Below are 25492 nucleotides of genomic sequence, written 5' to 3'. Positions count from 1 at the left end.
AGCAGCAGTGCTCCTCCTTCCGGCCCCTCTGGTACTCCAGGCGGCGGTAACGGAGGCGGAAACAACGGAGGCGGCAACGGAGGCGGCAACAATGGAGGCGGCAACAATGGAGGCGGCAACAACGGAGGCGGTAACGGTGGTGGAAGCAACGGAGGAGGCAGCAATGGTGGTGGAAGTAACGGAGGCGGTAACGGAGGCAATGGAGGCAATGGAGGCAATGGAGGCAATGGAGGCAATGGAGGCAATGGAGGCAACGGAGGCAATGGAGGCTCTAACGGAGGTGGTAATGGTGGCAACAATGGAGGCGGCAGTGGCTCGCCCCCCGATGGATCCAACGACAACAACACTGGTGGTAATGGAGGCAATGGCAACAACGGCTCTGGAGGTGACGGCGGTAACAGCTCTGGTGGTGATGGTAACAACTCTGGAGGCAACGGCTCTGGCGGTTCAAACGGAGGCGCTGGAGGCTCCTCCTCGGCTGCAAATGGCGTTCCTCCCTTTACCGAGAACTCCCAGTCTCAAATCGTCATTGGCTCTACAACATTGAGCCCTGGAGGACCTGCCATTACTGTGGGTGGCACCACCCTGTCACTGCCCACTTCGGGATCTTCAATCGTTGTCAACGGTAATACCGTTCCTCTCTCCGAAACCGAACCTGCTACTCCTGGAGAGACTGGATCCCCTGGCTCTCAGGAGACTTCTACACCCGGTTCTGGGGGCTCACCTGGAGGCTCACCCGGAGGCCCTGGTTCCAGCACCACTGCCTCGGCAGGCCTGCCAACGAATTCAATCCCTACCGTTCCTCAGAACGCGGCGCCTGGACTGTTTTCGGGTGCGATGACAAACATCAAGGCAGTTGCTGTGCTTATGCTTGTTGCATTTTACATCTAATAGCGAGGCAGTCTATGCCGGCAGGAGATACTCCTTGTGCGCAAATGATAAGCTAGATAATTGAGTAATGATAATGAAGAATTTATGAGGAGTGTATGATCAATTACCCAATGATATTGTCTTGAATCGTTTCAATTGCCAACCGCATCGTGTTATTCTATCTTTATCCTTTTCAAATCAACAACACAGTAAGAAATATCCCTTCGTCCGTCAAAACGCCGAAGAAAACGTGCTGTATGGATCATCTCGGCCTTCGCTCCGACGGTGGGGCCGATACCCCAACCCCAACTTTGGTAATAATTGCGTAGTGAAGCACTCAGTGGTATTGCGGCCCCTCAACAAAATCCTACCTGAACAACCCATGTTTGACTATGTTATGTTGGGGCTTCGTATGCGAGAGCACAACGTCTACGTTAGGCAGAAGTGTCGACACACTGACTCTGCAGATCCTCCCATCGATGAAAGTGTTGAGATTGGGTTCGCTGGTAGCAAAGCACTCAGCCTCGTCACCACCATGGATCGCATTAATCTCAAGAAATAGAGCCAACTTTAGTATTAATTGCGGCTTCAGACCAACTGTGAGTAATTGTAATAATCTCGCATAGACAAAAGCGACAAAGATTTTTACGTGGTTTTAGCCAGTGACAACTCTACCTATACCTTCCAATTTACCAAACCCTCGCCACTTCTCCTCGTCAACCATGGAAGATGTTTCATTCAAGACCGCAGTGGGCTCTACGCTACAGTACTTTAAGCGCGGTACTGGTCCTATCATGATTGTGTCGCCACCCGCCTGGGGACTTTCTTCAAAGTATCTTCAAGAGACACTCACACCACTGGAAGAGACGTTTACTCTCGTCTATCTCGAATTCAGGGCAAATGGAAAGTCTACACGGCCGGATCCATCTGAAATGTCTTGTTGGCACCTTGCAGATGATGTAGAGTACCTTCGTCAGGAACTGGAGTTGGGAAAGATTCCGCACTTATTGGGACACTCTGGAGGCGGCACAATTGCTCTCTGGTATGCCATCAGATATCCCGACAAGGTGGACCGCCTGGTTCTCTTGAACCACCATCTTGATGGTTTTAATGATGGTAAATCTATGAAAGAGGCGATTGTTGAAAAGTCGCGGAACCCAAAAATGCACGATGCAATCAAGGCCTGGACTACTTCATGGGAGGATCTTTCCGATGAGGGATTCGCCCAAGTCATTCGATCTTTTCTCCCAGTGTACTTTTACGATCCTGATGCTTCAACTCAGTCCACGGAATTGAGCAACATTCAAAGCGTCTCTTTGTGGAATTATCAACTGTTACATGGGACAGATCGAAAAGTGAATTATCAAGAGCCGGAACTTGGCAATGTTACGGCAAAGACATTAATGATCTTTTGTCAAGCGGATCCGGTGTGCACACCAACGCAAGGGATAGCGACTCACAAAGGAATTCCAGGATCAAAGCTCGTTATCTATGAGCAATGTGGCCATTTTCCATGGATGGAAAAAAAGGAAGAGACATTTAAAGAAATTGTCGACTTTTGTTCATAGCGAGCTTGCCATGTTTTATGATGCTGGCTCTCCTCATTTGTAATTACGAGCCTTCTATATACATATGCGTCTGCAGTCATACCTATTAGTGTTACATTATCTTTAGTGCTAATTAGCAACTCATATACTCGTGTCTGTCTGTCCTTCGTAAACTTGGTCTATAGTCTGTGCCACGAGTTCCATTATGTCACATGGCTGGATGCAACTCAACATCTCATACCCGGTGCAAATAGTGGCTTTCGCAACAGAATTAGCTAGGCTGGTTATGGAATGTTTAGCGGTGATTGATTCAAGTCAGAAACCCGAAGCGGCATGTTAAGCGCAGAGATCTCCATTGCATTTCGACCTTCGGAGACTGGCTAATGTTATATCAATGCTCCAATACACATATTAAAGTTCATTTTGTTACAAGATACTCTTAGCAGCGTAACTTCCATTCCCGAGCTCTTATGTCCTCGGTAGTTATAAATCCTTTTGCGCATGTTGTACTCAAAACTGCCCAGATGATGTAGCTTTGGCACCCGGCGCAAGGCAAATCTACAATTAAAACCTTCTTCATTCGCTGTGGAGTGAGCCTAGCCCAAGCATTATAATAGTGCAGACTAGCACAATCCCCGCATTCCCCAGGCTGAATTTCCAGTGTGGAATCAGGTCATGAGCCAGACTACCAATCTTTACTCTCCATCTACCCTTGCCGAAATATTCACTTGAGCAAGTTGGATCCATCAACCGCAAGGTGAACATCTTCTGGCAAGATTGACGGATCTGAAACCTCTGTGTGGACTCATGACCCCGAAACGGCGCAGAACGGGTGCGTATTAACCTTGACGTATTATACAGGACCTTGACTAACTTGCAAAGGATGGTAAGCTCATCCAACCATACAAGGTAAATTTGCCACAAACTCACCCATTAGTATCAATTGTCGTAATCGGCGTCTTAAATGTGACGAGGCCAAACCAGTGTGCGGTCGTTGCCGTAACAGAAATCTAGAATGCAATCCTCCGGATTTTATCGTCCACGATAGGCGGTCAACCAGACCAAGAAGCACAAGACAGCATCAAAGCAATATTGATTCAGAAACACAAATACCCATATTGCCTTCAACCCCGGAATCTACTTATGATGTATTTCGTCAAATACAATTTGCGCAGTTGCCAGATCCGGAGGCAGTTCTGCCTCAAGTCGAATCACGACAGCCGGCCATGACAGAGGAGGTCATGGATCTCCTTCTCAAGTACCAGTCTGGTATCGGTGCGTGGATGGACGTCCTTGATCACTCGTCCAACTATCGGCGGCAAGTCACCCGGCGTGCGGCGTCATCAGCGCTTCTCATGTATTCCATCTGTGCCTTGTCTGCGAAACAGATGAGCCTCGTTGCGGAACATTCTGTTTGGGAGCTAGTTGCCGGCCGCTTTTATGGACAAAGTTTGAGATTACTCATCCATGATTTGAATCAGATTGACGCCAAATACGATGAAGTCTTCGTGGCAACCCTCCTCCTCTGCAGCTACGAATTGCTATCGATCCCAGGCCCAGATTACAGAAAGCATCTCGAGGGCGTAAGTTCCCTTCTTTGGTCTCATTGCTTACCTTCCATTACTACGGATCTTGATAAAGCCAGCTTCTGGATTTATGCACGTCATGATGTTGCAATGGCTCTCATCAACTACTGCCCTACACTAATTGCAACTAGCGAGTGGCCAGACGCGATGGCTGGCCCAAATTCCGAAGAAGATGCTGTTGGTAACAAAGTCCTTTGGCTTCTCGCCAAGGTCATTGAGCTCCGTTTTGCGCCGTCCGGTAACATTACGCCAGGTAATCGTAACCAATGTCTGCTAGAGGTCGGGGCAGAAGTAAACAAGTGGTGGGATGATCTTCCACTAACATCCCACGGGTTATCTTCTGGCGATGTATCTGAAGATGGCCTTTCTCAGCTGTGGTTTTGTGTTCAGTCTGCAGGTTAGTTTCAACTAATTTGAGAAGAAATCTCGTGTCATCTGCTTACACTGGACTTCGTGAAGCGGCTGGTCTTCTTTACTTCCATGTGGCAAAGATTTTGCTTCTGGAGGAGTCAATTAAGGGCTCTCAGGAGGCAAATGCGCTCGAAGATCGATATGAGTACGACAACTATAAAGAGCAACTACATCACCATTCTCGAAGCATAGCGTCAATTTGCTTCTCACCAGGAGTGGAAGACGGCGTATTAGTGGTTGCCGTTAACCCGTTATACTATGGTAAGCGGAAAACTCCTCACGAATGAAATAATGCAGCTAAATGACGAAAAGCGGCAAAATATGCTCCATCATTATCTTTAAAAGCAAAGATTTGGGCTCTTCTCGACAAGATTGAGAACGAATTGGGATTCCACACTAAGACCCGTGTCATGGAGTTACAGCGGGAGCTTGAATCACAGCTATCACAAAACAATGTATAATCCTGGGGTAAATTTACCTATACTAGGGAAACTTATACCAATCAACACTCGGAAATGCTGCGTTTAGCTTGATCGCATGGCACCAACGGACGCTCAACAATTCTCTCTGCGTCTAATCTTCAAAGGCAATGGGCCTGGCCAGAGGTTGAAAGCTTCTTCATGATCCAAATTCCATCCAGAATCTGCAAGACTGAGATCATAGCGCTGAACAAGAGTCGCCAAGAGCACCGTCTGCTCAATGTAGCTGATGTTGCGGCCAATACAACCCCTTGCTCCCGTGCTAAACGGTATAAATATCCCCTGTGTCTCTTTGATGTTGTCTTTCAGCCATCTCTCCGGCTGATATTGCTCACTGGACGAGAATAGAGGATTTCTATGAGCCGTGTACGCTGGAACACCCACAAGAGTATTTCCTGGGATCCAATTGCCATCAATCATGAGCCCTTCAGGTGGCGTCATGCGGTTCAAGCCAAATGCAACGGGCGGCAGTAACCTCAAAGACTCATTGATACACGCATGTAGATATGGTAGGTTCTTCACCTTTGCATATTTGGACACTTCTTGGCTGTCATCCAATGCGACCCTTAATTCCTCACGGAGTCGGGACAATGCTACTGGCGTCCTTAGTAAGAAATACATAGCGTGGGTTAGAGAGATGGCAGTTGTATCGGAGCCTGCATCCACTACTAACTGTTAGCAAGAGAAAGAAAACGGATGTATTCGGTCAATGCGAGATGACTTACGCAATGTGGCCACTTCAGCTTCAATTTCGCCAATCTCCAAGTTTCGGGCATCCCCATGCTTATCTTGAAAGAGACACCCAACGAAATCCTCTAATTGCTCTCCGTTTTTATATCGTCGAAGACGCTGCTGAACGAGGTAGTGGACCATCTCATCGAAGCCTTGACCCTTGCGCCACTGGGTTTGGAAGAAACCTGGAAGCTTCTTCAAGACGAATCGTAAAGACGAAAACCATTTTGTCGACCAGATCAACATTGACGTTGCTCGTCTTCCGGCATGAAGGCAATCGATGTAATTAACCGTTTTCTCACGGCCATCTTTGGTGGTGATTGCAACAAGATCATTTCCTTGACCAAGACAGCCGAGATGATGGCTGAGTGCAATGTCTGCAATGGCCTCAATCGTGAAGAGATTGCTCCACGTTCGAAAGTCAATTATCGCTTCTCCTTCATTTTCGTGGCATACGAGATCAAATTGCGCAATGAGCTTTTGAACTTTGTCTGTAACCTTGAATTCCCACTGCTCCAGATTCCGGGTAGCAAAGGCGTGCGACAAGATCCTGCGCTTGCGAGCATGCTCTTCCTTATTCACAACATCGAGCAGGCTTGGATGCGCACCTGCTGCTGTCACATACGTGCCTCCTTTGATACATGGGGTATTGTGTCCGTATATAGCTCTGATAGCGTCGGGTGTCGAGAATGAAAGGGAGTTGGGGCCAACGCGGACAACGGGATGTTGTAAATGAGCTTTGTGAATCTCTTTTGAGCGAAACCCGCGATATCTCTGAAGTATATAGCTCAGGTCGGATACTCCAGATAATAGACTTGCGTTGGGGAACCGACGAAGCTTTTTGGAATCCAAATAATATGTAACCAGGGGTTCCAGGAGGAGAAGCAGCAAAGCTACCAAGAGTAAATTGACAATCATGATGCCTTCCATGACACAGATATTTGTTGAACAAAGTCGTATAGTCGCTTTATTCCAAGCTAGTTTCGAGGGGTTTTATACTAAACTATACAGATCGTTTCGTTCAAACCTGAGGCTGATTCCAAGAACTGAAGATGTTTCGCATGCCTAATTCGGTATGCGATCCAGTCTGGAGGTGCGCTAAACTTCCCCAAACCGGCTTAGTCTGAGGAAGCAACAAGTTTCTACCAGTTCAAGATCTTGCAACTTGCAAAGCCTCAGTCATTCGGCCCCAGAACATAAGACGACAAAAGAATAGGCTGATTGAAGTAATTAAAATAGTTTCCGAAAAGACCCAAACGATGGTAACTACGACTTCTCTGCGAAGCTTTGGAGGACTGACGATAACTGTCACAACATTGACTTTGAAGGATCGCTTAGCGCTGGTCATGGATGGTGCTGTGGCTCTCCCCCCTGCAATATCAGTGTTTAAAGGGCAGACTGTTCTTATACTACTACGTCTTATATCTGTGGGCGGTGAAAGATAGAAAGAGCAGAGGAATGAGGGGTGTAAATACTCGAGTTAACATAAATATTAGTTAATTCCAGCCCTCTATAAGCAGTAGAGTGATTAGCCTGCCTACAGTTGTCGTGCAAAGAAATGTATACTCAACTTCCAGAATGACCTCATTTTTTGCTGGCGGTCAAGGCCGCCCTATATGCTAAGCCGCCTTGGGATGCTTCAGGCGCTTGGTGGTTGTTTAATTCTCTGCTGTAGCTAATGTCTTTGCAAAGAGAAACAAAGGGAGACTTGGCCCTGTTAGCTAAACTGCTGCTAGAATCTTGAATGAAAGTTGAGTAAGGCTACGACTGAATCTTGTTGGAGGCCTCATAAACACTTATTTAGGTGTATTATCTTAGCTCACCTTTCACTTTGAGAATAATTTAGGTTATCACACTTTGCTAGTCAAAATGAAACGGGTTGTATAGTATTAGTATAAAATGGAAATCACAGTCCTAAATTTACTTAGTCACAACAGGAAGTCCGACTAGAAACTCAGATGCGAAGGCTCCCACGTATTTACCTGATTGTTCTTGACCATAAGTTGACAACCAACGGCAAACTAAACACCTCTTTTAGTGTTCAATACGTCAGACCTAAATATAACCGAGCCGACCTGGCCTTAGATGAAATGAGAAGCTACAGAACTAGGTGTCTCAACAACTCGGCCAGCAGTTATTTAGACTAGGCATTAACCTTGGGAGAACTTGACGAGGGGATTATTAATCCAGGTCTGGACTGAACCAATTACAAGGTGCATTGAAGAGGCCATCAAGTTGGTGGGGGTTGGTGGGGGAACCAAGATAGAGAAGGCCGGGGGAAGGATGGCGATGCAAAAAAAGGCTCTGGTCGAGGCCTTAGGCTAAGTTGGCTAGTTGGAAAGGAAGGGTGGAACGAATGTTGCATTAACGAAGGAAGGAAGGTCTAAACAGAAGGTTTGTGATAGAGGCTGTGATAACCAGGGTTACTGTAGAGAATCAAGAAAGGTTGTGGTATGAATAGGGAAAGAGTACCGTAGCCAAATAGCCCTGGTCGAGGCATCGTGCTAGCGAGACCTAGTTCGCTCAGTTTTCAATAAGCATAAATTATCATCTATCTCTTTTGACAGGAGCTTCTGTACTGACAGATAGGTGGAAAAACCTCAAGCGAGGTCTTGGCGTCGTAAGCACCCCACGAATATCTGAGCAGTTCTTTCAGACTTAAGCGGGTTTAGTCCAAACACAGCCACATGGGATCAATGCGTCGGCAGATCGACAGTCATTCTGCTACGCGAGACTCTAATTTTGGAATAAACTACTGCCTAAAGCAAGTTGCTGACTGCACTTCCACGAAATCAGAATAGCTGATACCTACTGAAAGTCAGACTAACGGATAGTGGTAAGTTGAGCTCATCCAGACAGCATAACCAAGTGCTATTATGGTAGATGTAGGCAACCCAAAAACAACCATTTGAGTCTTATGATGTCAATTTGAGAGAAACAGGTAAATAGCAAGCAACTCAAATACATAAAGGGCAGACAAGAGCGATGACATATCAAGAGACAGTTCCGGCCAAGCTACTTCCATCTCGAAACTATTGACGCGCTTTCCAGCAAACAGTATTGGCATATCCAAAAACATCATGAAGAAATTTGCCAGCCTCATTGTAGCATTTGGTCTCATTCCTCTGGTCTGCAGCGAAAGAGTCATACTCAACGTAAATGGGATCTTCTTATCAAGGAACGTATTATTATACTAAAATGACAAGTTTGAAGATGTAGATGTCTCCAATGATGATAACTGCGGAAGCATTGCCTTCGAATCCAGGAATAAAACATATGCGGTATGTCGTCACATTTCATCATACTAATTCAGTTATAGAACTGTTCTAACCTAAGCAAAGGGCATGCGAATCACCGGTGCATCTGTGGTCAGTTCTGTTGAGACGACAGCCTGCAATAACCCAATTGCCAATGTCACATTATCCAACAAACTGGAGAATAATGTCCTCTGGGGAAAAGAATACATCAAGCTTGATTACGGCGCTTTCGGCAGCAAGGATTTCATCACCGGTCACTTGTCATTTGACCTGGCAGTTGACTACTCGCTGTTAGCTGATGGAGAGCTCAATGACGACGAAACAAAGATCGCCGTGGAACTGCAGTCTCTGAACGGAATAATTGTAACACAGGCCGCATCATTTGATATCTTCATGACGAAAAATGGTACCGGTCCATTCTCGGTTCCCTGGAACCCGAATGAAGACGGAAGTCACACCGCATTTACTATCGTCGTGAGCCTCTGGTCCACCTCGATCACCATTGATTACCCAATGGTAGCTCTCGACAACATCGCCTTTGACCACGCCAAAGTGGACGGAGACGACCAAACAACCAGCACTATACCAGCTACGACTGCCAGAGGTAATGTGACATCTGATTCAGGCCCCAGCCAGACACTCTCTCCTACTATAACTTCGGCTCCCTTTGGATCGAACATCACTAGCGGCACATCCATCATCCACTCACCCACTCTGACAGCCGAGGCACCGACGTCGACTTCTACAGGCCTTGCGCCGATTTGTAGCCCTACGCTATTTGGCGTTGTCGCTGCATTGGCTGCTGGCGTAGCTTTTCTATAACTTGACATAATACCCTTAACTCAGCGCATTAGATAGCACATTGAATTATCGTTTACACAGGTAAACTACATATATTCGCAGCTATTTGTAGCGTCGTTGTTGATTATATAGAACCTCAGATGATTGGTGTATTATTTAGGCGATTATACTGAAGTTTGACTTCAAACATTCTCTTAAAGGAGCTGAAGTTGGTTAATGCTCTCTGCGGACCAGGTTTCGATCTGAGCTTGGAGAAGAGTATCACTTCATCTCAATCGTCAATAGCACAGAGGAGTAATCGAAGATTCAGACTCTTGATGCGAGATTATTGGGCTCATCAAGCGGCGTGTTCCCATCAAATACATCGAACTATTATTGACAGGCCAATACGATATTTTCCTTAAATCAATAGAAGGCCCTTTAAAACCTCAATCCTATGCTACATGTAACCAATACACCCTTCCAATACCATATCATTAGGTATCATACATTACATTGATGAAATTTTCATATGCACAGAAGGTGGATAAGTGATCTGATACCTGTATTCCTTGTATTGCTTGCCTTATATATGGATCCGATAGCGTGTTTTGTCAAGCAATCAGGAAATGGCAGAAGGACATCCAAAAATTTATGATATCATAAACTCTGGAATGTCAAAATCAAGCCAATTCCAATCATAAAACGCCTGGGGGAGATCACTGCCTGAAATCTGGGCATCAGTTCCGAAAAACAGATTCTCCATGCTGGGGAAAGTTTCAGCAGATACGGCAGCAGTTGAACCTCCTTGAGAGGTTTGCTGTGCCTCAACTCGGGTCATTTCAGTCAATGAGGACTCTCCGCGCCTCTTGGTGGCTTCTAATTTCTGTCGATAGTCCCACAAGGCCTGTATCCCCCCCTGTGCAGAAATATCATACGATATGTAAAATTCGAAAATGGCGATCGCCTGCTCCCATGAAGTTTTATTTGGCTCCTGGTCTAGATCCACGCCCAAGTCTGGCATTAAACTAGCCGCTAAAAGGACGGTTGCAGACCCAAATGTTACTGTCAATAGTTAGTTTGGCAAAAGTTGGCACCCGCATACTGGTGGCTTACCACGCAATGTGTGCCAAGTCGAAGCCCGGTACACGATGTGAATATTCTTGTGCACTTTATCAAGGATTTCCCGTGCCGTAGTAACACAGAGCTTATTGATATCATTAAGTAGCCCCATAGAGAGACTGGCGTTGCCGGTTTTTGCTTTACGTAGCTCCGAACGTATGGTTCGATTTGATACGCTTGCTAGCAAGCAAGGGCGAAGAACAGTAAGCTTGACATAAACTGAACTAAGCAGGATTAGAATAGGCAGTGTCTAAATTGGTAATTGGGCTTACCGTGTCCTCAGTATCTGCCCTTGAATCTGGAAGCATTCGTCCACAGCGTGCTCATTCGCTTCCTGGAGGTGACTGGGTAAACTGCTGATAAATTCATCAAACTGGAGGCAATATTTAGGAATTTCACTGATATACTTGGTCAAAAGGGAAATTGAGCCCTGTTCACCTAAACTCTGACCGACGAGGTGTATATTTTCTGCAATTTCTCGAGGAACGTCGCACATTTTACGATAGTGTCGGAAGAAAGCGAGCCGAGAGGGCTTATCTACTGGTTGAGACCCTTCTCCCTCCTCCATCAGGTACTCGTCGTCAATTGCCTGCGGTGTTGACACTGGGTCTGGTCCGTTACTCGTAATGGGCCACCCAAATGTGTATGATGCAATGCTGTTTTCTCACCGATTAGAATACTCATTCTCGCATATCAATTACAAGACAATGTGCACAAACGCAGGCTAATACTTGCCTATCCATTATAACTGAAATATGCCACACTCTACGTCTCATCTCCCGTTCTAATTGGCCCATCGATTCGGGGGCTTCTCTATGGAGCCCAAGCCCATAAGCAACTCTCTGAGCAATGCCAAGCGTACTCCAACATCGCGAGGCAAAAGGCGTGTATTGGAGATAGATAACTCTCAGCAAAAAAAGCTGCAACACTTCAAACGAGTATGAGTCCAGTGTTTCGGCGGAAATCAGCCGAACTGATCGCCTGTATAGCGACTCAGCATCTCGCTTTCTCCAATTGGCAGGACAGTGTTCAGACCGCTGGCAGCCGATGGCGAGGGCAACATTTATCATGGCGAGCAGGAGTATATCATTGCCTGTATATTTTGATAATGAGAAAGATTCTGTAGACTTCCAAAGATTCTCGTACTTCTTCATGAAGCTTGGTCGATGCAATACAGGGAAAACCGGATGCGAATACCGCCAGTACGTGCTAATAAGAGAATCTGCTAGATTCTTCTCGGGTATTAGTAGAGCATCCATCTCTAAACCCACATCGTCGGTATTTGAGACAGTAAATCCAATTGGATCACTGAGAAATGGCTTGGTTAAGGATGAGCTTTTAGTTGGCGTTGATCTGCAGGGTTCGATCGTGGCGATCACTCGATTGATGAAAGAATGAGTTGAGGGGGGACCCCATGCAGCTTCATCTCGGCGGACAGTATCTTTTAAATCCGATCCCTTTTCGATGCAGGTATCTTTACCAGTATTCTTGTGAGCAGTTTCAGCCGGCCATGGCTTGCCCGGCGGCTTAGATTCAGCTGAGTGCTCAGCAAGCGAATCTCTGTTTGACGTAATAAGTGGACTTTGTGATGAGACTGTGTTATTTGGAGACAGATACGGTATATTCCTTGACGTGGCACCAAGTCAGTATTTCTGTATAACGATGAAAAAATATGGCGAATTGGCATACCGGATCGAAAGAACCCTCTGCTGCCCCGGACGTGTTTGTTCATAAACACATTGATCAGGAAGTCCTCTACTCAAACACGTCAAGCAACAAGGTCGATTTCCATCACACTTTGACTTTCTGGCACGACAAGGCCGGCAGGAAGTTCGAATTCTATTGCGCCTACGGCGAGGGATGGCCAACGCGGACTTGGACGGCTTTTCTTCCATTTTCCGAGACACCCGGGTGAATCTCCCTGACAAATATGCGGAATTTGAGAAGTTCGGTGGCTTTTGAAGCGCGGAGTTATCATGCAAGAAGGGAGAGGCGAGATAAGCATAAGGAATGATGGGATTCGAGGTGCGAAACAGGACCCGAGAATATCAACAGGCGAACGGCAAAGGGATTGGAGTCATATGCTGCAAGGACCTGGGGATTGTGGAGACATTCAGGAAATAAGACGCGTCCCCGATTGGACAGCCATCTTTTCGTAGGAGATAACAGACGCATCTAATTGGCCACTGGTCGACCGGAGCTATTCTTCAATGCTAATTGGCCTAGAATAGAGTTACATCATGGCTTACTTGGAAATAGTCGCGGAGATATCCAAGGGAGCATAGTTATAGCGATCTCGGTTGATGGTATAAAGGATAGGGCAGAAGGTGTCTCAGACATCCGCTCCAATCATCCGTATTTGTCTTGTGTGCTGCCTGGTACCTCCAGTACAAGGTGTTTGTCTCGAAGAATGGTCTCTGAGAAGGACTCCGAAACACCATCAGGTGTAATGCAAAGCTCTGACGAGGGCGACTTTACAGAATACAGTTCTCAAAATGAACCCGTGAATACCGAAAAGCACTCTGAAGAGGAAGAAGACATTAAAGATGGCGGATATGGCTGGTGAGATTTCTAGGCAATTATTTCTAATGCCATCAGCAGCTTACACTTATACACGTAGGGTCATCGTGGCAGCCGTTTGCTTAGTATTGGCCCATTCATTTGGAATAAATTCTGTGAGAAGTTCCATTTCACATACAATGAGAGGCCTTGACTAACGATGTGCTCTAGATGTTTGGTGTATTTTTAGCATTCTATCTAAAAAGCAATACTTATCCGGGGGCTACTCCTTTACAGTTTGCGTTTATTGGAGGTCTCTGCTTTTCAGTTGGTATGTAACTTGATCCATCAATACCACATTGCGATGAATGAAAATATTTTAACGCCTTTATCCTAGCTTTTCTCGTGCCGCCGTTGTCGACCATATTATATCGTATGACGGGTGTTCGGGTTACCGTCATAATTGGAGGAATATTCATATCGTGCGTTCCTCATCCTTTAATTCCCTTAAGGGTATCCCACTAATTCACTCTTGTAGAGGCGCCTACATTGCCGCATCCTTCTCGAAAACTATCTGGCAGCTCATCCTCAGTCAAGGAGTCTGCTATGGCATCGGCATGGGAATATGCTTCACCGGAACTGCGAGTTTAGTTCCTCAATGGTTCAAAAAACGGCGATCTCTCGCAAATGGTATTGCAACTAGTGGAACGGGCTTTGGCGGTCTGACTTATTCCTTAGCTGCAAATGCAATGATTCAAAAGCTGGGCATTGCCTGGACTTTTAGAATAATGGGCATCATCTGTTTTGTTGTGATTTCGATCTCTGCTCTATTTCTGAAGGACCCCAACAAGAATTCAAAGGCCACACTCAAGGCTTTTGAATGGAAACTTTTCAAGATGGTTGACTTTTGGTTGTTTCTCGGCTGGCTATGGTTGGCCAGTTTGGGATACGTCGTTGTTGTCTTCTCTCTTTCAGCATACGCTCAGCAAATTGGATTTTCGGCACAACAAGGCTCTTTGGTATCTGCCATGTTCAATCGTACGTGGAAATTTTCTCTGCCCTGCCGTTTAACTTCGTGGCGCTAATCCTTTTGCTCTATTAGTTTCGACTGGTATTGGTCGCCCAATCATCGGTTTCCTTTGTGATAGATATGGCACAATCAGAGTTACTACAGCCGGAACATTATTTTCAGCATTGATTACATTTTTCATTTGGATATTTGGCGGCAAGTCATATGGCGGTTTGATGGTATACGGCTTACTGGGCATGTTTCCCAGTCTCTTGTGGGCCACCTTTGTGGTCATGGCCGCCTCAATTTTTGGATTGAAGCTGATGCCTGCTGGTAAGTGTGAAAAAGTTTCACGAGAGGTGGAAGCCACGCTTCTGACATTTCATGCACAGCTATATCTCTCTCAATACTCACACTTGCACTCCCGTATACCTTTGCGGAGGCGATTGGGCTTAGCTTGAGAAAGCCGGGTGTGGATGGTTTTCTCAACGTACAAATCTTTGCCGGCGTAATGTTTCTCGCTGCCGGTATTTGCAGTAAGTCGTATGGCGTTATGTGATGCTGTAACGAAGCTAATGCCTGATTTTATAGCCCTGATCCTCACTATCAAGAAAGGGGAATTATATCGCAAATGAGATATGATGCCTGAGAATTAAAGTCAGTCAGAATCAATGCGATGGAAGCCGCATTTCTCTCACAAGAAATTATTAGACGTGAGCAGGGTGAGCCTCAGTTTGGAAATGTTCATTTGCTCGACTCCTTCACTATGGAACAGTTAATTGCATATAGATTGGCATATAGAGACATTGTTAAAATACAGGTTTAAATTAATTTCGAACATCAGTACGGACTTACAGAGAAATGAAGCGCGAAATTTGACGTTTATGAGATTCAATTAATGTTTAGACTGATTTCATTGCTATACTAATAGCAGTTATGGCATGGATGAACTGATTGAAGCACCAGTTAAATGCCGCATCAAAATCTCAGCAACTATTTGCTTACGTCCAGGCGTTATGATGGAGGTTGGGAAGGATCTAACATGGCTGAGGGGCAGATCTAACAGACCCAGAACTTTTGTAAAGCAATACAGGATAACCTAGATTATGAAGAGCGATTTTTCATACATTACAAGCACGTTCTCCTCAGGTACAAAAGTGTACGACGCAGGGGGCCAACATCAAGAATCCTTCCAGCAAATCACGGAAGTTTCTTTGAGAGAAACGCCGACGTTGATCAAATTATTCCGTGTATGATACTGAATAGGGATCATGGTAGTGGATCTTCGGCTGAATCGGCAAGGCCCCTGCGTACATTTTGACAGCTTAGACCAGTAATTGCGTGATGTTCTATGCGGGAGGGTCTCAAATCCGCACTTGGAAAATGGCAGCGTATGTATCCGGCTCTCGAACAGGCTTTTCTTGCTCATAATGTTCTCTCTATGGGATATAATATTATTACCAACAACATTCTCAGGCACGTGTGGTGAACACTGGCGAATATCCATGCTATTGTATGCACGCGCCATTCACTATTGCTTGTGCCACGCAGTCTAGAAAGTAAATGACGTGGTTCGCCAAGGCAGCTTTAAGCTGAAAGATTTATCGTACATCAAATCGAGCGATGTAACCTAGTTTTCAGCTAATACGTGAAATTGTATTAAGTTACTCTGGCGTATAAATGTTCATCCCGTATTTACTTTGTAGGGAGTTTGGGTTGTATTTTAGTGGATGTATGTAGAGTGCTGGTTGATGCAATACATGCCTCTACCTCACACCGTATGTAAGTCGTCATCCGTCGTACTCCGAAGGACTTTCGTCATCCCACAAATTCGATCTACCACTTCTTCATTTGGCGATTAGATCCATCCAAGCTATACCGCATTTTCATGATTCTTTCGAAACGTGCCATTAGCAAACCGCCTGATTGGTGTGCGATGTCGAGATCTTCGGTCAACGGATCAGATAACGGTCCAAGCACGTTGAGCCTCGGGCTATATAATAGTATATCTCAGTGATGTTCCGCTATATTGTACTTGAGCTTGATCAATTGGCAAACTTTTATCAATATTCAAGGGATAGAGTACTGTAGATTGCCGGTAATAGTTGACGAAAATGCGTTCCGATACGCTCACTTCAACCGTTCTACTCGCATTGCTGGCTGAGGTTAGCTCTGCAAGAAGTGTGAACACAATCATTGAGGCGTCATCCATTGCCGGTGCAGTTGCCTCAGATGCTTACCCTCCTACTGGTAGTAAGTTCTGCTCTAAACTCTCTACACAACTATTCATACGAACAAGGTGCTGATGGCGCTGCCGCATAAGCGCACGTCAACTCAAAGTTATTTCCGCCAGAGTCCAAAGTAAGATACCCAGGCCCCACGCCTACGGGAGAGGAGCCAGCTGCTATCGAAACTGCTCCAATCTATCCTTATAATCATGGACCTTCGGATAGTTTCCCGCTTGTTGCAGCGCAGCCTTGGGGAGCGAGCAAATTTGACAAGAAAATCGACATAACTAAGTATTGGGGCAATCTTTCTCCCTGGTATTCTGTTTCTTCTGCGGATTACGGCCTTCCCAATGCCAGCCCATTGATTCCTGATGGCTGTAATCTTGTCCAATTGCATCTTCTTTACCGTCACGGTGCTCGATATCCCACCAGCGGCGCCGCTCCGGCTACCTTTGCTCAAAAAGTCCACAACGCGACCCTAGCAGAGGGATTCAACGTCACCGGAGAGCTGTCTTTCCTATCCAGCTGGACTTATAAGCTCGGTGCAGAGCTGCTGACTCCCTTTGGCCGCAGCCAAAACTTCAATCTCGGAGTGGCATATCGTCAATTGTATGGCCACCTTCTGAACAACTTCACCGCCACTAACACGATTCCCGTCTTCCGCACTGAATCGCAGGACCGTATGGTTAAGACTGCTGAAAACTTTGCTGCTGGCTTCTTTGGCGTGCCGGAGTATTTGAACCAAGTCAACATCGAGATTCTCGTAGAGACCCCTGGCCTCAACAACTCGGGTGCTCCGTATGAAGTGTGCAATAATTCCAATATTGCCAGCCGCGGAAGCATTGGATCTACCGTCGCAACGAAATTTGCCGCAAATGCGTTCAACAGCACGATTGCTCGCCTACAGTCTCAAGTGAGTTATAAGACATTACTCTCGAGGTCATAAATGTGCTAATGAATCATTTAGATCCTTGGGCTGAACCTGACTGCTACCGATGCTATCGCTATGCTTCAGCTATGCTCTTACGAAACTCATGCTCTAGGATACTCAGCTTTCTGTAATCTCTTCACTGAAGAAGATTTCCTAAACTACGAATACTACTATGATCTGGTTAGTTCTTTGCAGTCTCTCTCGGAATAATATTGTATTGACATATCAAGTCCTTCTACTATAACAATGGCCCCGGATCTCCAGTTGCCGCTGCCCAGGGCAAAGGCTATCTCCAAGAATTTGTTGCCCGCTTCACGCACTCATTTCCCACAGCTGACTCGGCTTTGAACCTCACTTATGACGACAACAAAACTTATTTCCCGTTGAACCAGTCTATCTATGCCGATGCGACTCACGAAGTCGTTGTCCTTGACACTCTCACCGCGTTCAACCTGACCAGACTATTCCAAGGCCCGCCATTGAGCCTGTCTGGTAACTAAAAGCGAAACTCTTTCATTGCTAGCAAGATTGTTCCTTTTGCCACTCACTTCACCACCCAGATCTTGGAATGCCCAGCGCTCAAGCCTACTAGACAGATCCGATTCTTGGTGTAAGTACTTGGACTTGAATAAGTGCCATATCGCGAGCTAATCCTGTCATACACAGTAACGATGCTGTCGTTCCCATCTCAGATTCTTATCACGGATGCCCAAAGAGCGCCGATGGACTTTGCTCTTTCGACCATGTTGTGTCAGTTCTTCAGAAGCGAATTGACGAGATTGACTTTGACTATGACTGCTTCGCCAATTACACGGCGGAGGCAGGAGTTGATTACAATGGACGAGCACCGAGAAAGTGAGGCGAAAGCAAATATGCCTCTTAATTTGGATTATGATGTAATGAGTATATGTGCTTCAGATTGATGGGCTTAGGCTCTATTCTATTAATGACTCAATATTGCTTGTAGAATCCCCGTGGCGTTTGATTAAGTGCAGAGTGACGAATTTCATTGCAAAATTCACATTTAAAGTAACCCTCTAAAATGCTCCGTTATGGTTAGCTGAGAGTACTTCATAGCGAAAGCAACTCTGCAGAGATGGATCATGCGTAAAATATTCATCAAGCATCCCTGCCATGCTGTAATTTGTGAAGCCTTCAGCGAGTCGTAGCCAATGCTGGTTGCTCACCCCAGTATCATTCACCCATGCATTAGATCCGTTCGTTGCAGTAATGTTGTTATACCCAAACTCATTTGAGTACGCAAGCATGGGGCGAATGCCTATTTTCGAAAACCATTCAAGGCCCAGAATCCCATATAGTGTTGTGATTGGATCCCAGGATGAACGAATGGTAGAGCCGCGGCCTACATACCATTGGTAAGCGCTCAGGACTGGAGAATCGGGAGGACAGCGCTGCACAAGGGTTTGCCCGGAGAGGATATCAACGCCGAGTTCATAGCCTGAATAGGTAATGTTGACGCTTTTTGGCCAGTGGTGAATAACATAAGCGGTACTCTCTGGGTCTCCTCCACCAAAATTATACTCCCAGCCCGAAGGGTATTGCCCACCCATCACAATCAACTCGCTCACCTTAGCCGAGATGAGCTGCGAGCCAGATAGGTGGCTTATATGATCTGATTTGGATCGGAGAAGATCGGCGAGGTTAGTGAGAAAGCCAAGGGAGATGATGTGGATGCTTTTGTCATCAGCAGAACTCAAAATAGTACGATATAGCTCTACTGGTGTTGGGGTTGAAGCTGCCGTTTCAATCTTGCGAGGCCAATTATGTGCTAATTTGCTAGCATATTCACCATATCTGTAACGGTTAGATGGCAGGCCATAGGTAAGTGGAGAGCAATGTCCGGGGAAGACTGACAAATAGAAGTAGCTGTCGAAGAATGTATCGTTCGTAATTGGTCGAAAGGCAGAAATAGGGACATCATTTCCAAAGTATGTACAAAGGGCCTGTAAAAACAAAAGATTGTCAGTGGAACTCCTCTTCAACCATGGTTTTGGTATGAGCGCATATACTTACACTTGCCGCCAATGCTCCGTATTGAGACGGTGAATTGATCACGATCCCTCTCAGATCTGCCAAGCCACAATTGTGGAAAACATTCGCAATTGTCAACGCACCCACGTCATCCACATCACTAAATAGATCCGTATCGATGATAATTGGTTGTCCTCCTTTGATCGGATGTTCTGCAGCGCGTACCGATTTTGTAACGCCCACGATAGCCAAGGCCAAGAAAGAGGTGAAGCGCATCTCGGTCGGCCTTCTCTCGCCCAGAAGAGTGCGAAGTCAAGACTCTGAAATGAGATGATTGAATCCTGGTTGCTCAAGCTTCAAATACTACCCCGCATGGCTATTAAATGCGGGCGGTGAAGTTGCCTGCCCTAAGGGCTATGTATGACAATTGTCAATAGTAATATTGACTAAGTAGAGGGCATTTCTATAATCCAAGCCAGGACTTTTCATGCCAAATGGAATAAAGATGTCTCATCTGTGGTGGCACTGAGGAAATCTGAGCTGTAGCCGAGATATCCGTGCATATTTTCCTCTGCCAATAGCATCTAGTGGCAGCACGTCCAGTCTTTGACAGCAACTTTCGACTTCAGCATCCAACAGCCTGCCTCAAAATCCATATACAGCAGATCGATTTACTGCTGCCCTCCTAAAATCGCCTTTTTGGGCCTCTTTTCGACTCTATGGATACGAATTGTTGAAGCATACCTGGATATGCATCATGCCTTAGCCATCAATCCATTCACACTGTACAGCATGATAAGGCAGCGTCGAATTCCCACCCTGTCGCTCGGCAGAATCGGTTTCAATGCTCACAAAGTGATACATTATTCCCTCTGAATTTCATCTAACAGACTACGTGGCATAGAAGACGTGCGTATTGCGCTCGGTGACGGCCCGATATGGAAAGCCTCTATAACAAGCCACTCGAGACGACGATATGGGCTTTGTGATTAAAGTTACAGCCACCAATGAAGGCTACATCTTACATGTATAATGATTCACACACATTCGGCGGCTGGATCATCTCTAGGCGGCCACACAGGTGAATTCACACGCCCACATGATTGCAAATTTCTCTTCGCTCCCAAATCTCCGGGGAAGTTGGAAACTAGACTTGACGCTCTCAACACCACCGAACTTCCCCAAACACGGGATCTAGTGCTTGTACTCTAGTCTCGAGTGGAGCCGCTACGAAAGACTCTGGCGCCGGGACTGAAGATGGTGGAGCTCTATCAGAGAGACTATGGAGTAGAGAAGTCCTCTTTTGAGTAGTCTAGCGTGGATCTTGGAATAACTTTGTTCTGTGCTGCTTTGCTTCAAGTACCGAGTGTCCACATATCTGCTTATCAAACTTCAGCAAAGAACCAGAGTTCGACGATCTGGTATCTGAGCAGAGAGATCCCTCCTTTCACCTGTGTACGGAATCTCTGGAAGCAGACTGGATCTACCCGAATGACAAATTAACGAGGTAGCTATTCCATCCCGCCGAGCTATGCGAAACGGCCTTGTCCGTGGCTGACCATCTGAATCCCGAGTTCGGGAATGACTTACTCACACACGGCACACAGTGCAATCAATGCCTCCTCCGTCTTGGTGATTCACGGCAGCGGACCAGACGCTTTCAGGCGCTATTGAATTATAGCAAGAAAAGAAAATATAGAAATTCCTTTGAGATACTGTCTGAGAGTCCTAAAGTAAGTCGATTTTCATTTCCGCTCTCGGCGTTGATGCAAAATAATAAACTGGTGTGGCTGCTTCGTGCAATCAACCTGCTACAAGTACCGTATGAGTGGCGATATATACACACTGTAGCATAGCCATGCCGCAACCCGACTTACACCGACGCAGTTTGGGAATCTCCCTTGCTGCGTGTGTCCCAGAAACCATCTAGATCGCGAATTTTACTTCTCCACAATGAGAACGGAGTGACTCCATTATTTATGCAGCTGCAATGTAGATGTAGATGTAGATATTTCCCCTCCAGTAAAGAAGGAGCCTCTCTGAAGGTTCGGGTCGATGGCTTCAAGGGCGTCATGAGGTCATGAGGTAGGCTTTTCGATGTGCTCTGCTTTTTTAAATCTCTCAGAAACAACCTATACAACTAATACCAACCCATGAACGACTAAAAACGGCTTCTTCCAAGCGCCACGCAGCCTCGCCCGCCACCCAAAAGCCTCAACCAAAGGCCTATTCCGGAGTTCCATCTCAGCCCCTTTACGGCTCTTTCCCCCCCCTGCAAACCCCAAGCAAAACCCTCTCCTTGGCATCTCAAGGTTTTCTTCCCCAGCTCCCAAGCTCCCAAAATTTGCCCTTTTCGGGGCTGGACCAAACGCTTGGATGACCCTTCTCCACAAACTCCCCCACAATCGTAGAAAATAGCTTCAACTTCAACCCCCGGGGGCAGTCACCACTCTCCACTCCTCCAGGAGACTTATTAGTATTGCCAATCAAGGTATCGTATATGGCTTCGGCAGGATCATTAGGTTTGCGGTATACCCCATCAGTGGACTAGTTGGTTTGTGCCCCAAACCCAAGCACTGTCCTCCCAACACAGACGTTTGAACCAGTAGCTTTCGGTGCATTTTAAACTATAAAATGCTCCTGCTGCATCCCCTTTCTCGTCAGTTGGACTCGAGTCTTGCTTGCTCTTGTTTATCCACGAGGCTTAAGTGACTTCTCCAAAGTATACATCCGTCCGTCATTGAGGTTATCCCCATTCTTCACAATACCTTACACATACTTGAGCTACATCTTCAGCAGCATTACTCCATCACAATGGGTCTTCTTGAGAAAATGAAGGCCTCCAAACCCGACGATGAGGCCGGCGCCTCATGGCCCGCCATCGCAATGGGCTTCTTCGTCGCCTTTGGTGGTGTCCTCTACGGGTAAGTCAAGAGAATTCTCCCTTGATATCTTATAAGCCTACCTCGCTAACATGATCCAATAGATACGACACTGGCACCATTAGTGGCATCATGGCCATGCCCTACTGGAAAGACCTCTTCAGTACCGGCTACCGCAACTCCAACGGCGATCTCGACATCACCACGTCGCAGGAGTCAGCCATCGTGTCTATTCTATCCGCAGGCACCTTCTTTGGCGCCCTTGCTTCCCCCCTGCTGGCCGATTTCTTCGGCCGTCGTCCTGCCTTAATGATCTCGACCTGGGTCTTCAACCTGGGTGTCGTGCTGCAGACAATTGCTACTGCCATTCCCTTGTTCCTCGCTGGTCGATTCTTTGCTGGCTTCGGCGTCGGTTTGATCTCTGCCCTGAGTAAGTCTCCCACCTCATCACCACCTCCACCTCCAACTAACATACATCACACAGTTCCCCTATACCAGTCCGAAACTGCTCCCAAATGGATCCGCGGCGCCATCGTCGGCGCCTACCAGCTCGCCATCACAATCGGCCTCCTCCTCGCCGCCGTCGTCAACAACGCAACATCCAACCGCCCAGACTCCGGTAGCTACCGCATCCCCATCGCCGTCCAGTTCGCCTGGTCCCTCATCCTCTTCTTCGGCATGATCTTCCTGCCCGAGACCCCTCGCTACCTGATCCGCTCCGGCAAGATGGAAAAGGCCGCCGCCGCCCTCTCGCGCATCCGCCGCCTGGCCGCCGGACACCCTGCCGTTATCGCTGAGCTCGGTGAGATCAGGGCCAACCTCGAGTACGAAAACGGCGTCAGCAAGGCCTCGTACCTCGATTGCTTCCGCCCGCCCATCCTCAAGCGCCAGTTCACCGGCATGGCCCTGCAGGCGCTGCAGCAGCTGACGGGCATCAATTTCATCTTCTACTACGGCACACGCTACTTCCAGAACTCGGGCGTGTCCAGCGGCTTCACCATCTCCATGATCACCTCCGCCATCAACGTCGCCTCAACCGTCCCAGGTCTCCTCGCCATCGACCGCTGGGGTCGCCGCCCACTGCTTCTCATGGGCGCCATCGGCATGTGCGTTTCGCAGCTCATCGTTGCCGTCTGCGGAACCTTGTCCACCGGCCAGCACGAAAACGGCGACATCTACGTCAAGAACCTCGCCGGCCAACAGACCGCCGTCGCCTTTGTCTGCATCTTCATCTTCTTCTTCGCCTCCACCTGGGGTCCCCTTGCCTGGGTCGTCACCGGCGAGATCTTCCCCCTCAACACCCGCGCAAAGTCGCTCAGCATGACCACGGCCACCAACTGGCTGCTCAACTGGGCCATTGCCTACTCTACCCCCTATCTCGTCAACTACGGCAAGGGCTATGCCAACCTACAGTCCAAGATCTTCTTCGTCTGGTTCGGCGCCTGCTTCATATGCATTGCCCACGTCTGGTTCTTCATCTACGAAACCAAGGGGCTCAGCTTGGAACAGGTTGACCAGCTCTACAGCGAGGTCTCGAATGCTCGAAAGTCCACCACCTGGGTGCCTTCTGAGACCTGGGAACAGCACCAACATGCCGCTGAGTCCTCTGAGGATACTACTGGAACGCCAAAGGAAGAGTCTGGTGCAAAGGGCCTCAACGCAACTCATGTTGAGGAGAAGGATAGAAACGGCAGAGATGGAGAGGCTGAATTATAAAATACTTTTGATAAATGACACGGATGAAATCTTCCCAAGTCCATGTTCTGCGCTATGGACTTAATACGCTTTTGGTGTTGGAGGAGCCAGCCCATGGTTGAGCATGGCGTTACTGTCATGGAAAGATTGGATACTAAGCAGAGAGGAAGCATTTGAAGGGACACATCAATAGCCACTTTTAAATTCACAACGACAGAATTGTCAGAGTGTATTTTGCGCCTTTATACTTGATGGTTCTACTGGTGGTTGAGCTCGTGGTTTATTTCGTGGTGGGGTTTGCTCGTGTCTGCATTTGCTTCTTGGTTTAACTGATTTATTTGAAGTTCATGATTCCCCTTGGTTTGTTTCGTCGCTCGGCATGGCTAAGGAGGCGTTACTGTTGGAAGAGTAGTTAATGATAATAGAGAAATCTGAGCTGCAAAGGTCTTCCTCCAGAAGGCATTACCATTGACAGCCAATTTCTTGGTAGAGAGATAGAAAATTTCCCCAAAAATACCTACCAACGCGTGTACCATATGGTTTTGTGATTCAGAGAAGTAAACCCGCTTCAGTGTCGTCCATCGTTAATACCTACACATAGCAAAGGTTCATCATTACACTGTATTCTGGCACGCATACACTGATTTAGAAGATTAGTGCGCCGCTAGCATTCTTTCATATCATCGAATGGCGTAAATCTATTTCAGAAGTAGGATTCTTAGGTATAACAGCATCAGTCTCTCCCCAAACAGCATCGCCTTAGTACCATGCTACCACAAGGCATGACGGAGTTGAATAGGGATAAAGAATTGCGTGAAAATACGTAGTAAAAGAGCCTTCAAGACTGCTGCTGCACCTCGCCATTGCCCACAATGCTCTTCTTCCTATCTTTAACTCCACCCTCCAGAGTCGCATCCTTGGCACTGTCATCGACATCCAGGCCTTTACTTTTCGAGTCTTGTCCTTCCTTGGCATGCTCTTCCGTGGCTGTCGTATCTTCATCTTCAGAGTCAGAATACGGGTTGGGACGCACCACCTTGAGCGTAATGGCCTCCTTGCTTTTATCTTCGTCATCAACCTTGTGATACACCCGCAGTCCAATCACGACAACCGCGTTCCAAGGGTCTCTTTCAAACTCATCGAGCTCGTCTTCGAATCTCAGGAGTGGTGGTGTTATGATGACAGGCTTATTTACTTGGTTGTTCATAAAAGCTTTGACTTGCAAATCCAGCTCATGGTCAGAAAGTTCAGAAAGTGAAGCGATGCTTACAAGGCCGCCGTCACTCTCGGATTCGTAATAGGAAGAGGATGGTGGTGCGCCTCCCAGCTCTGTGGCTTCTTGCGGCGAACTTGGCCGGCCAAATTTATCTGCGGGTGCGACAGATCTTGAAGCCCTCTTTTTTGCTTTTGATGCTCCTGTTCCGTTGAGCGAAGATGGCGCTACATGGTTTTCATCTGATTCGTCGTGTTGT

At 47.0% G+C, this 25492-nt stretch overlaps 10 protein-coding genes across 10 annotated transcripts; 6 read left to right on the top strand and 4 right to left on the bottom strand.

The window, feature by feature from the left end:
- Nucleotides 1–1592: 1592 nt before the first annotated feature.
- Nucleotides 1593–2438, top strand: TRIVIDRAFT_221260 (uncharacterized protein; the record flags this gene model as incomplete). Its single annotated transcript, XM_014102739.1, has 1 exon — nt 1593–2438. One exon carries the CDS (start codon nt 1593–1595, stop codon nt 2436–2438), a length of 846 nt encoding a protein of 281 aa, XP_013958214.1.
- A 701-nt stretch (nt 2439–3139) lies between these two features.
- Nucleotides 3140–4909, top strand: TRIVIDRAFT_230412 (uncharacterized protein; the record flags this gene model as incomplete). The annotated part of the gene is made up of 4 exons (XM_014102738.1): nt 3140–3249; nt 3300–4400; nt 4463–4675; nt 4727–4909. The coding sequence occupies 3 exons, from the start codon at nt 3644–3646 to the stop codon at nt 4873–4875; spliced, it is 1119 nt and encodes a 372-aa protein (XP_013958213.1).
- A 59-nt stretch (nt 4910–4968) lies between these two features.
- On the bottom strand, nt 4969–6543 carry TRIVIDRAFT_46089 (uncharacterized protein; the record flags this gene model as incomplete). The annotated part of the gene is made up of 2 exons (XM_014102737.1): nt 4969–5558; nt 5619–6543. 2 exons carry the CDS (start codon nt 6541–6543, stop codon nt 4969–4971), a joined length of 1515 nt encoding a protein of 504 aa, XP_013958212.1.
- Nucleotides 6544–8705: 2162 nt separating this feature from the next.
- On the top strand, nt 8706–9704 carry TRIVIDRAFT_67650 (uncharacterized protein; the record flags this gene model as incomplete). The annotated part of the gene is made up of 3 exons (XM_014102903.1): nt 8706–8780; nt 8832–8906; nt 8967–9704. 3 exons carry the CDS (start codon nt 8706–8708, stop codon nt 9702–9704), a joined length of 888 nt encoding a protein of 295 aa, XP_013958378.1.
- Nucleotides 9705–10314: 610 nt separating this feature from the next.
- TRIVIDRAFT_67649 (uncharacterized protein) lies at nt 10315–11280 on the bottom strand (the record flags this gene model as incomplete). The annotated part of the gene is made up of 3 exons (XM_014102736.1): nt 10315–10727; nt 10779–11008; nt 11057–11280. 3 exons carry the CDS (start codon nt 11278–11280, stop codon nt 10315–10317), a joined length of 867 nt encoding a protein of 288 aa, XP_013958211.1.
- A 184-nt stretch (nt 11281–11464) lies between these two features.
- On the bottom strand, nt 11465–12043 carry TRIVIDRAFT_147825 (uncharacterized protein; the record flags this gene model as incomplete). Its single annotated transcript, XM_014102735.1, has 1 exon — nt 11465–12043. One exon carries the CDS (start codon nt 12041–12043, stop codon nt 11465–11467), a length of 579 nt encoding a protein of 192 aa, XP_013958210.1.
- Nucleotides 12044–13233: 1190 nt separating this feature from the next.
- TRIVIDRAFT_45437 (uncharacterized protein) lies at nt 13234–14851 on the top strand (the record flags this gene model as incomplete). The annotated part of the gene is made up of 7 exons (XM_014102734.1): nt 13234–13346; nt 13405–13459; nt 13515–13614; nt 13681–13765; nt 13822–14321; nt 14386–14625; nt 14685–14851. 7 exons carry the CDS (start codon nt 13234–13236, stop codon nt 14849–14851), a joined length of 1260 nt encoding a protein of 419 aa, XP_013958209.1.
- A 1555-nt stretch (nt 14852–16406) lies between these two features.
- TRIVIDRAFT_190888 (uncharacterized protein) lies at nt 16407–18310 on the top strand (the record flags this gene model as incomplete). Its single annotated transcript, XM_014102733.1, has 6 exons — nt 16407–16545; nt 16646–17433; nt 17488–17631; nt 17682–17938; nt 17975–18061; nt 18118–18310. The coding sequence occupies 6 exons, from the start codon at nt 16407–16409 to the stop codon at nt 18308–18310; spliced, it is 1608 nt and encodes a 535-aa protein (XP_013958208.1).
- Nucleotides 18311–18488: 178 nt separating this feature from the next.
- TRIVIDRAFT_190887 (uncharacterized protein) lies at nt 18489–20307 on the bottom strand (the record flags this gene model as incomplete). The annotated part of the gene is made up of 4 exons (XM_014102732.1): nt 18489–19266; nt 19327–19415; nt 19486–19640; nt 20262–20307. 4 exons carry the CDS (start codon nt 20305–20307, stop codon nt 18489–18491), a joined length of 1068 nt encoding a protein of 355 aa, XP_013958207.1.
- A 1968-nt stretch (nt 20308–22275) lies between these two features.
- Nucleotides 22276–24041, top strand: TRIVIDRAFT_46034 (uncharacterized protein; the record flags this gene model as incomplete). Its single annotated transcript, XM_014102731.1, has 3 exons — nt 22276–22367; nt 22430–22755; nt 22810–24041. The coding sequence occupies 3 exons, from the start codon at nt 22276–22278 to the stop codon at nt 24039–24041; spliced, it is 1650 nt and encodes a 549-aa protein (XP_013958206.1).
- Nucleotides 24042–25492: the final 1451 nt, after the last annotated feature.

This window comes from Trichoderma virens, assembly GCF_000170995.1.
Source record: "Trichoderma virens Gv29-8 chromosome Unknown TRIVIscaffold_5, whole genome shotgun sequence".
Lineage (NCBI taxonomy): Eukaryota > Fungi > Ascomycota > Sordariomycetes > Hypocreales > Hypocreaceae > Trichoderma > Trichoderma virens.
The sequence above is the reverse complement of the archived record's forward strand: the minus strand, read 5'-3'. Positions and strand labels throughout refer to the sequence as shown.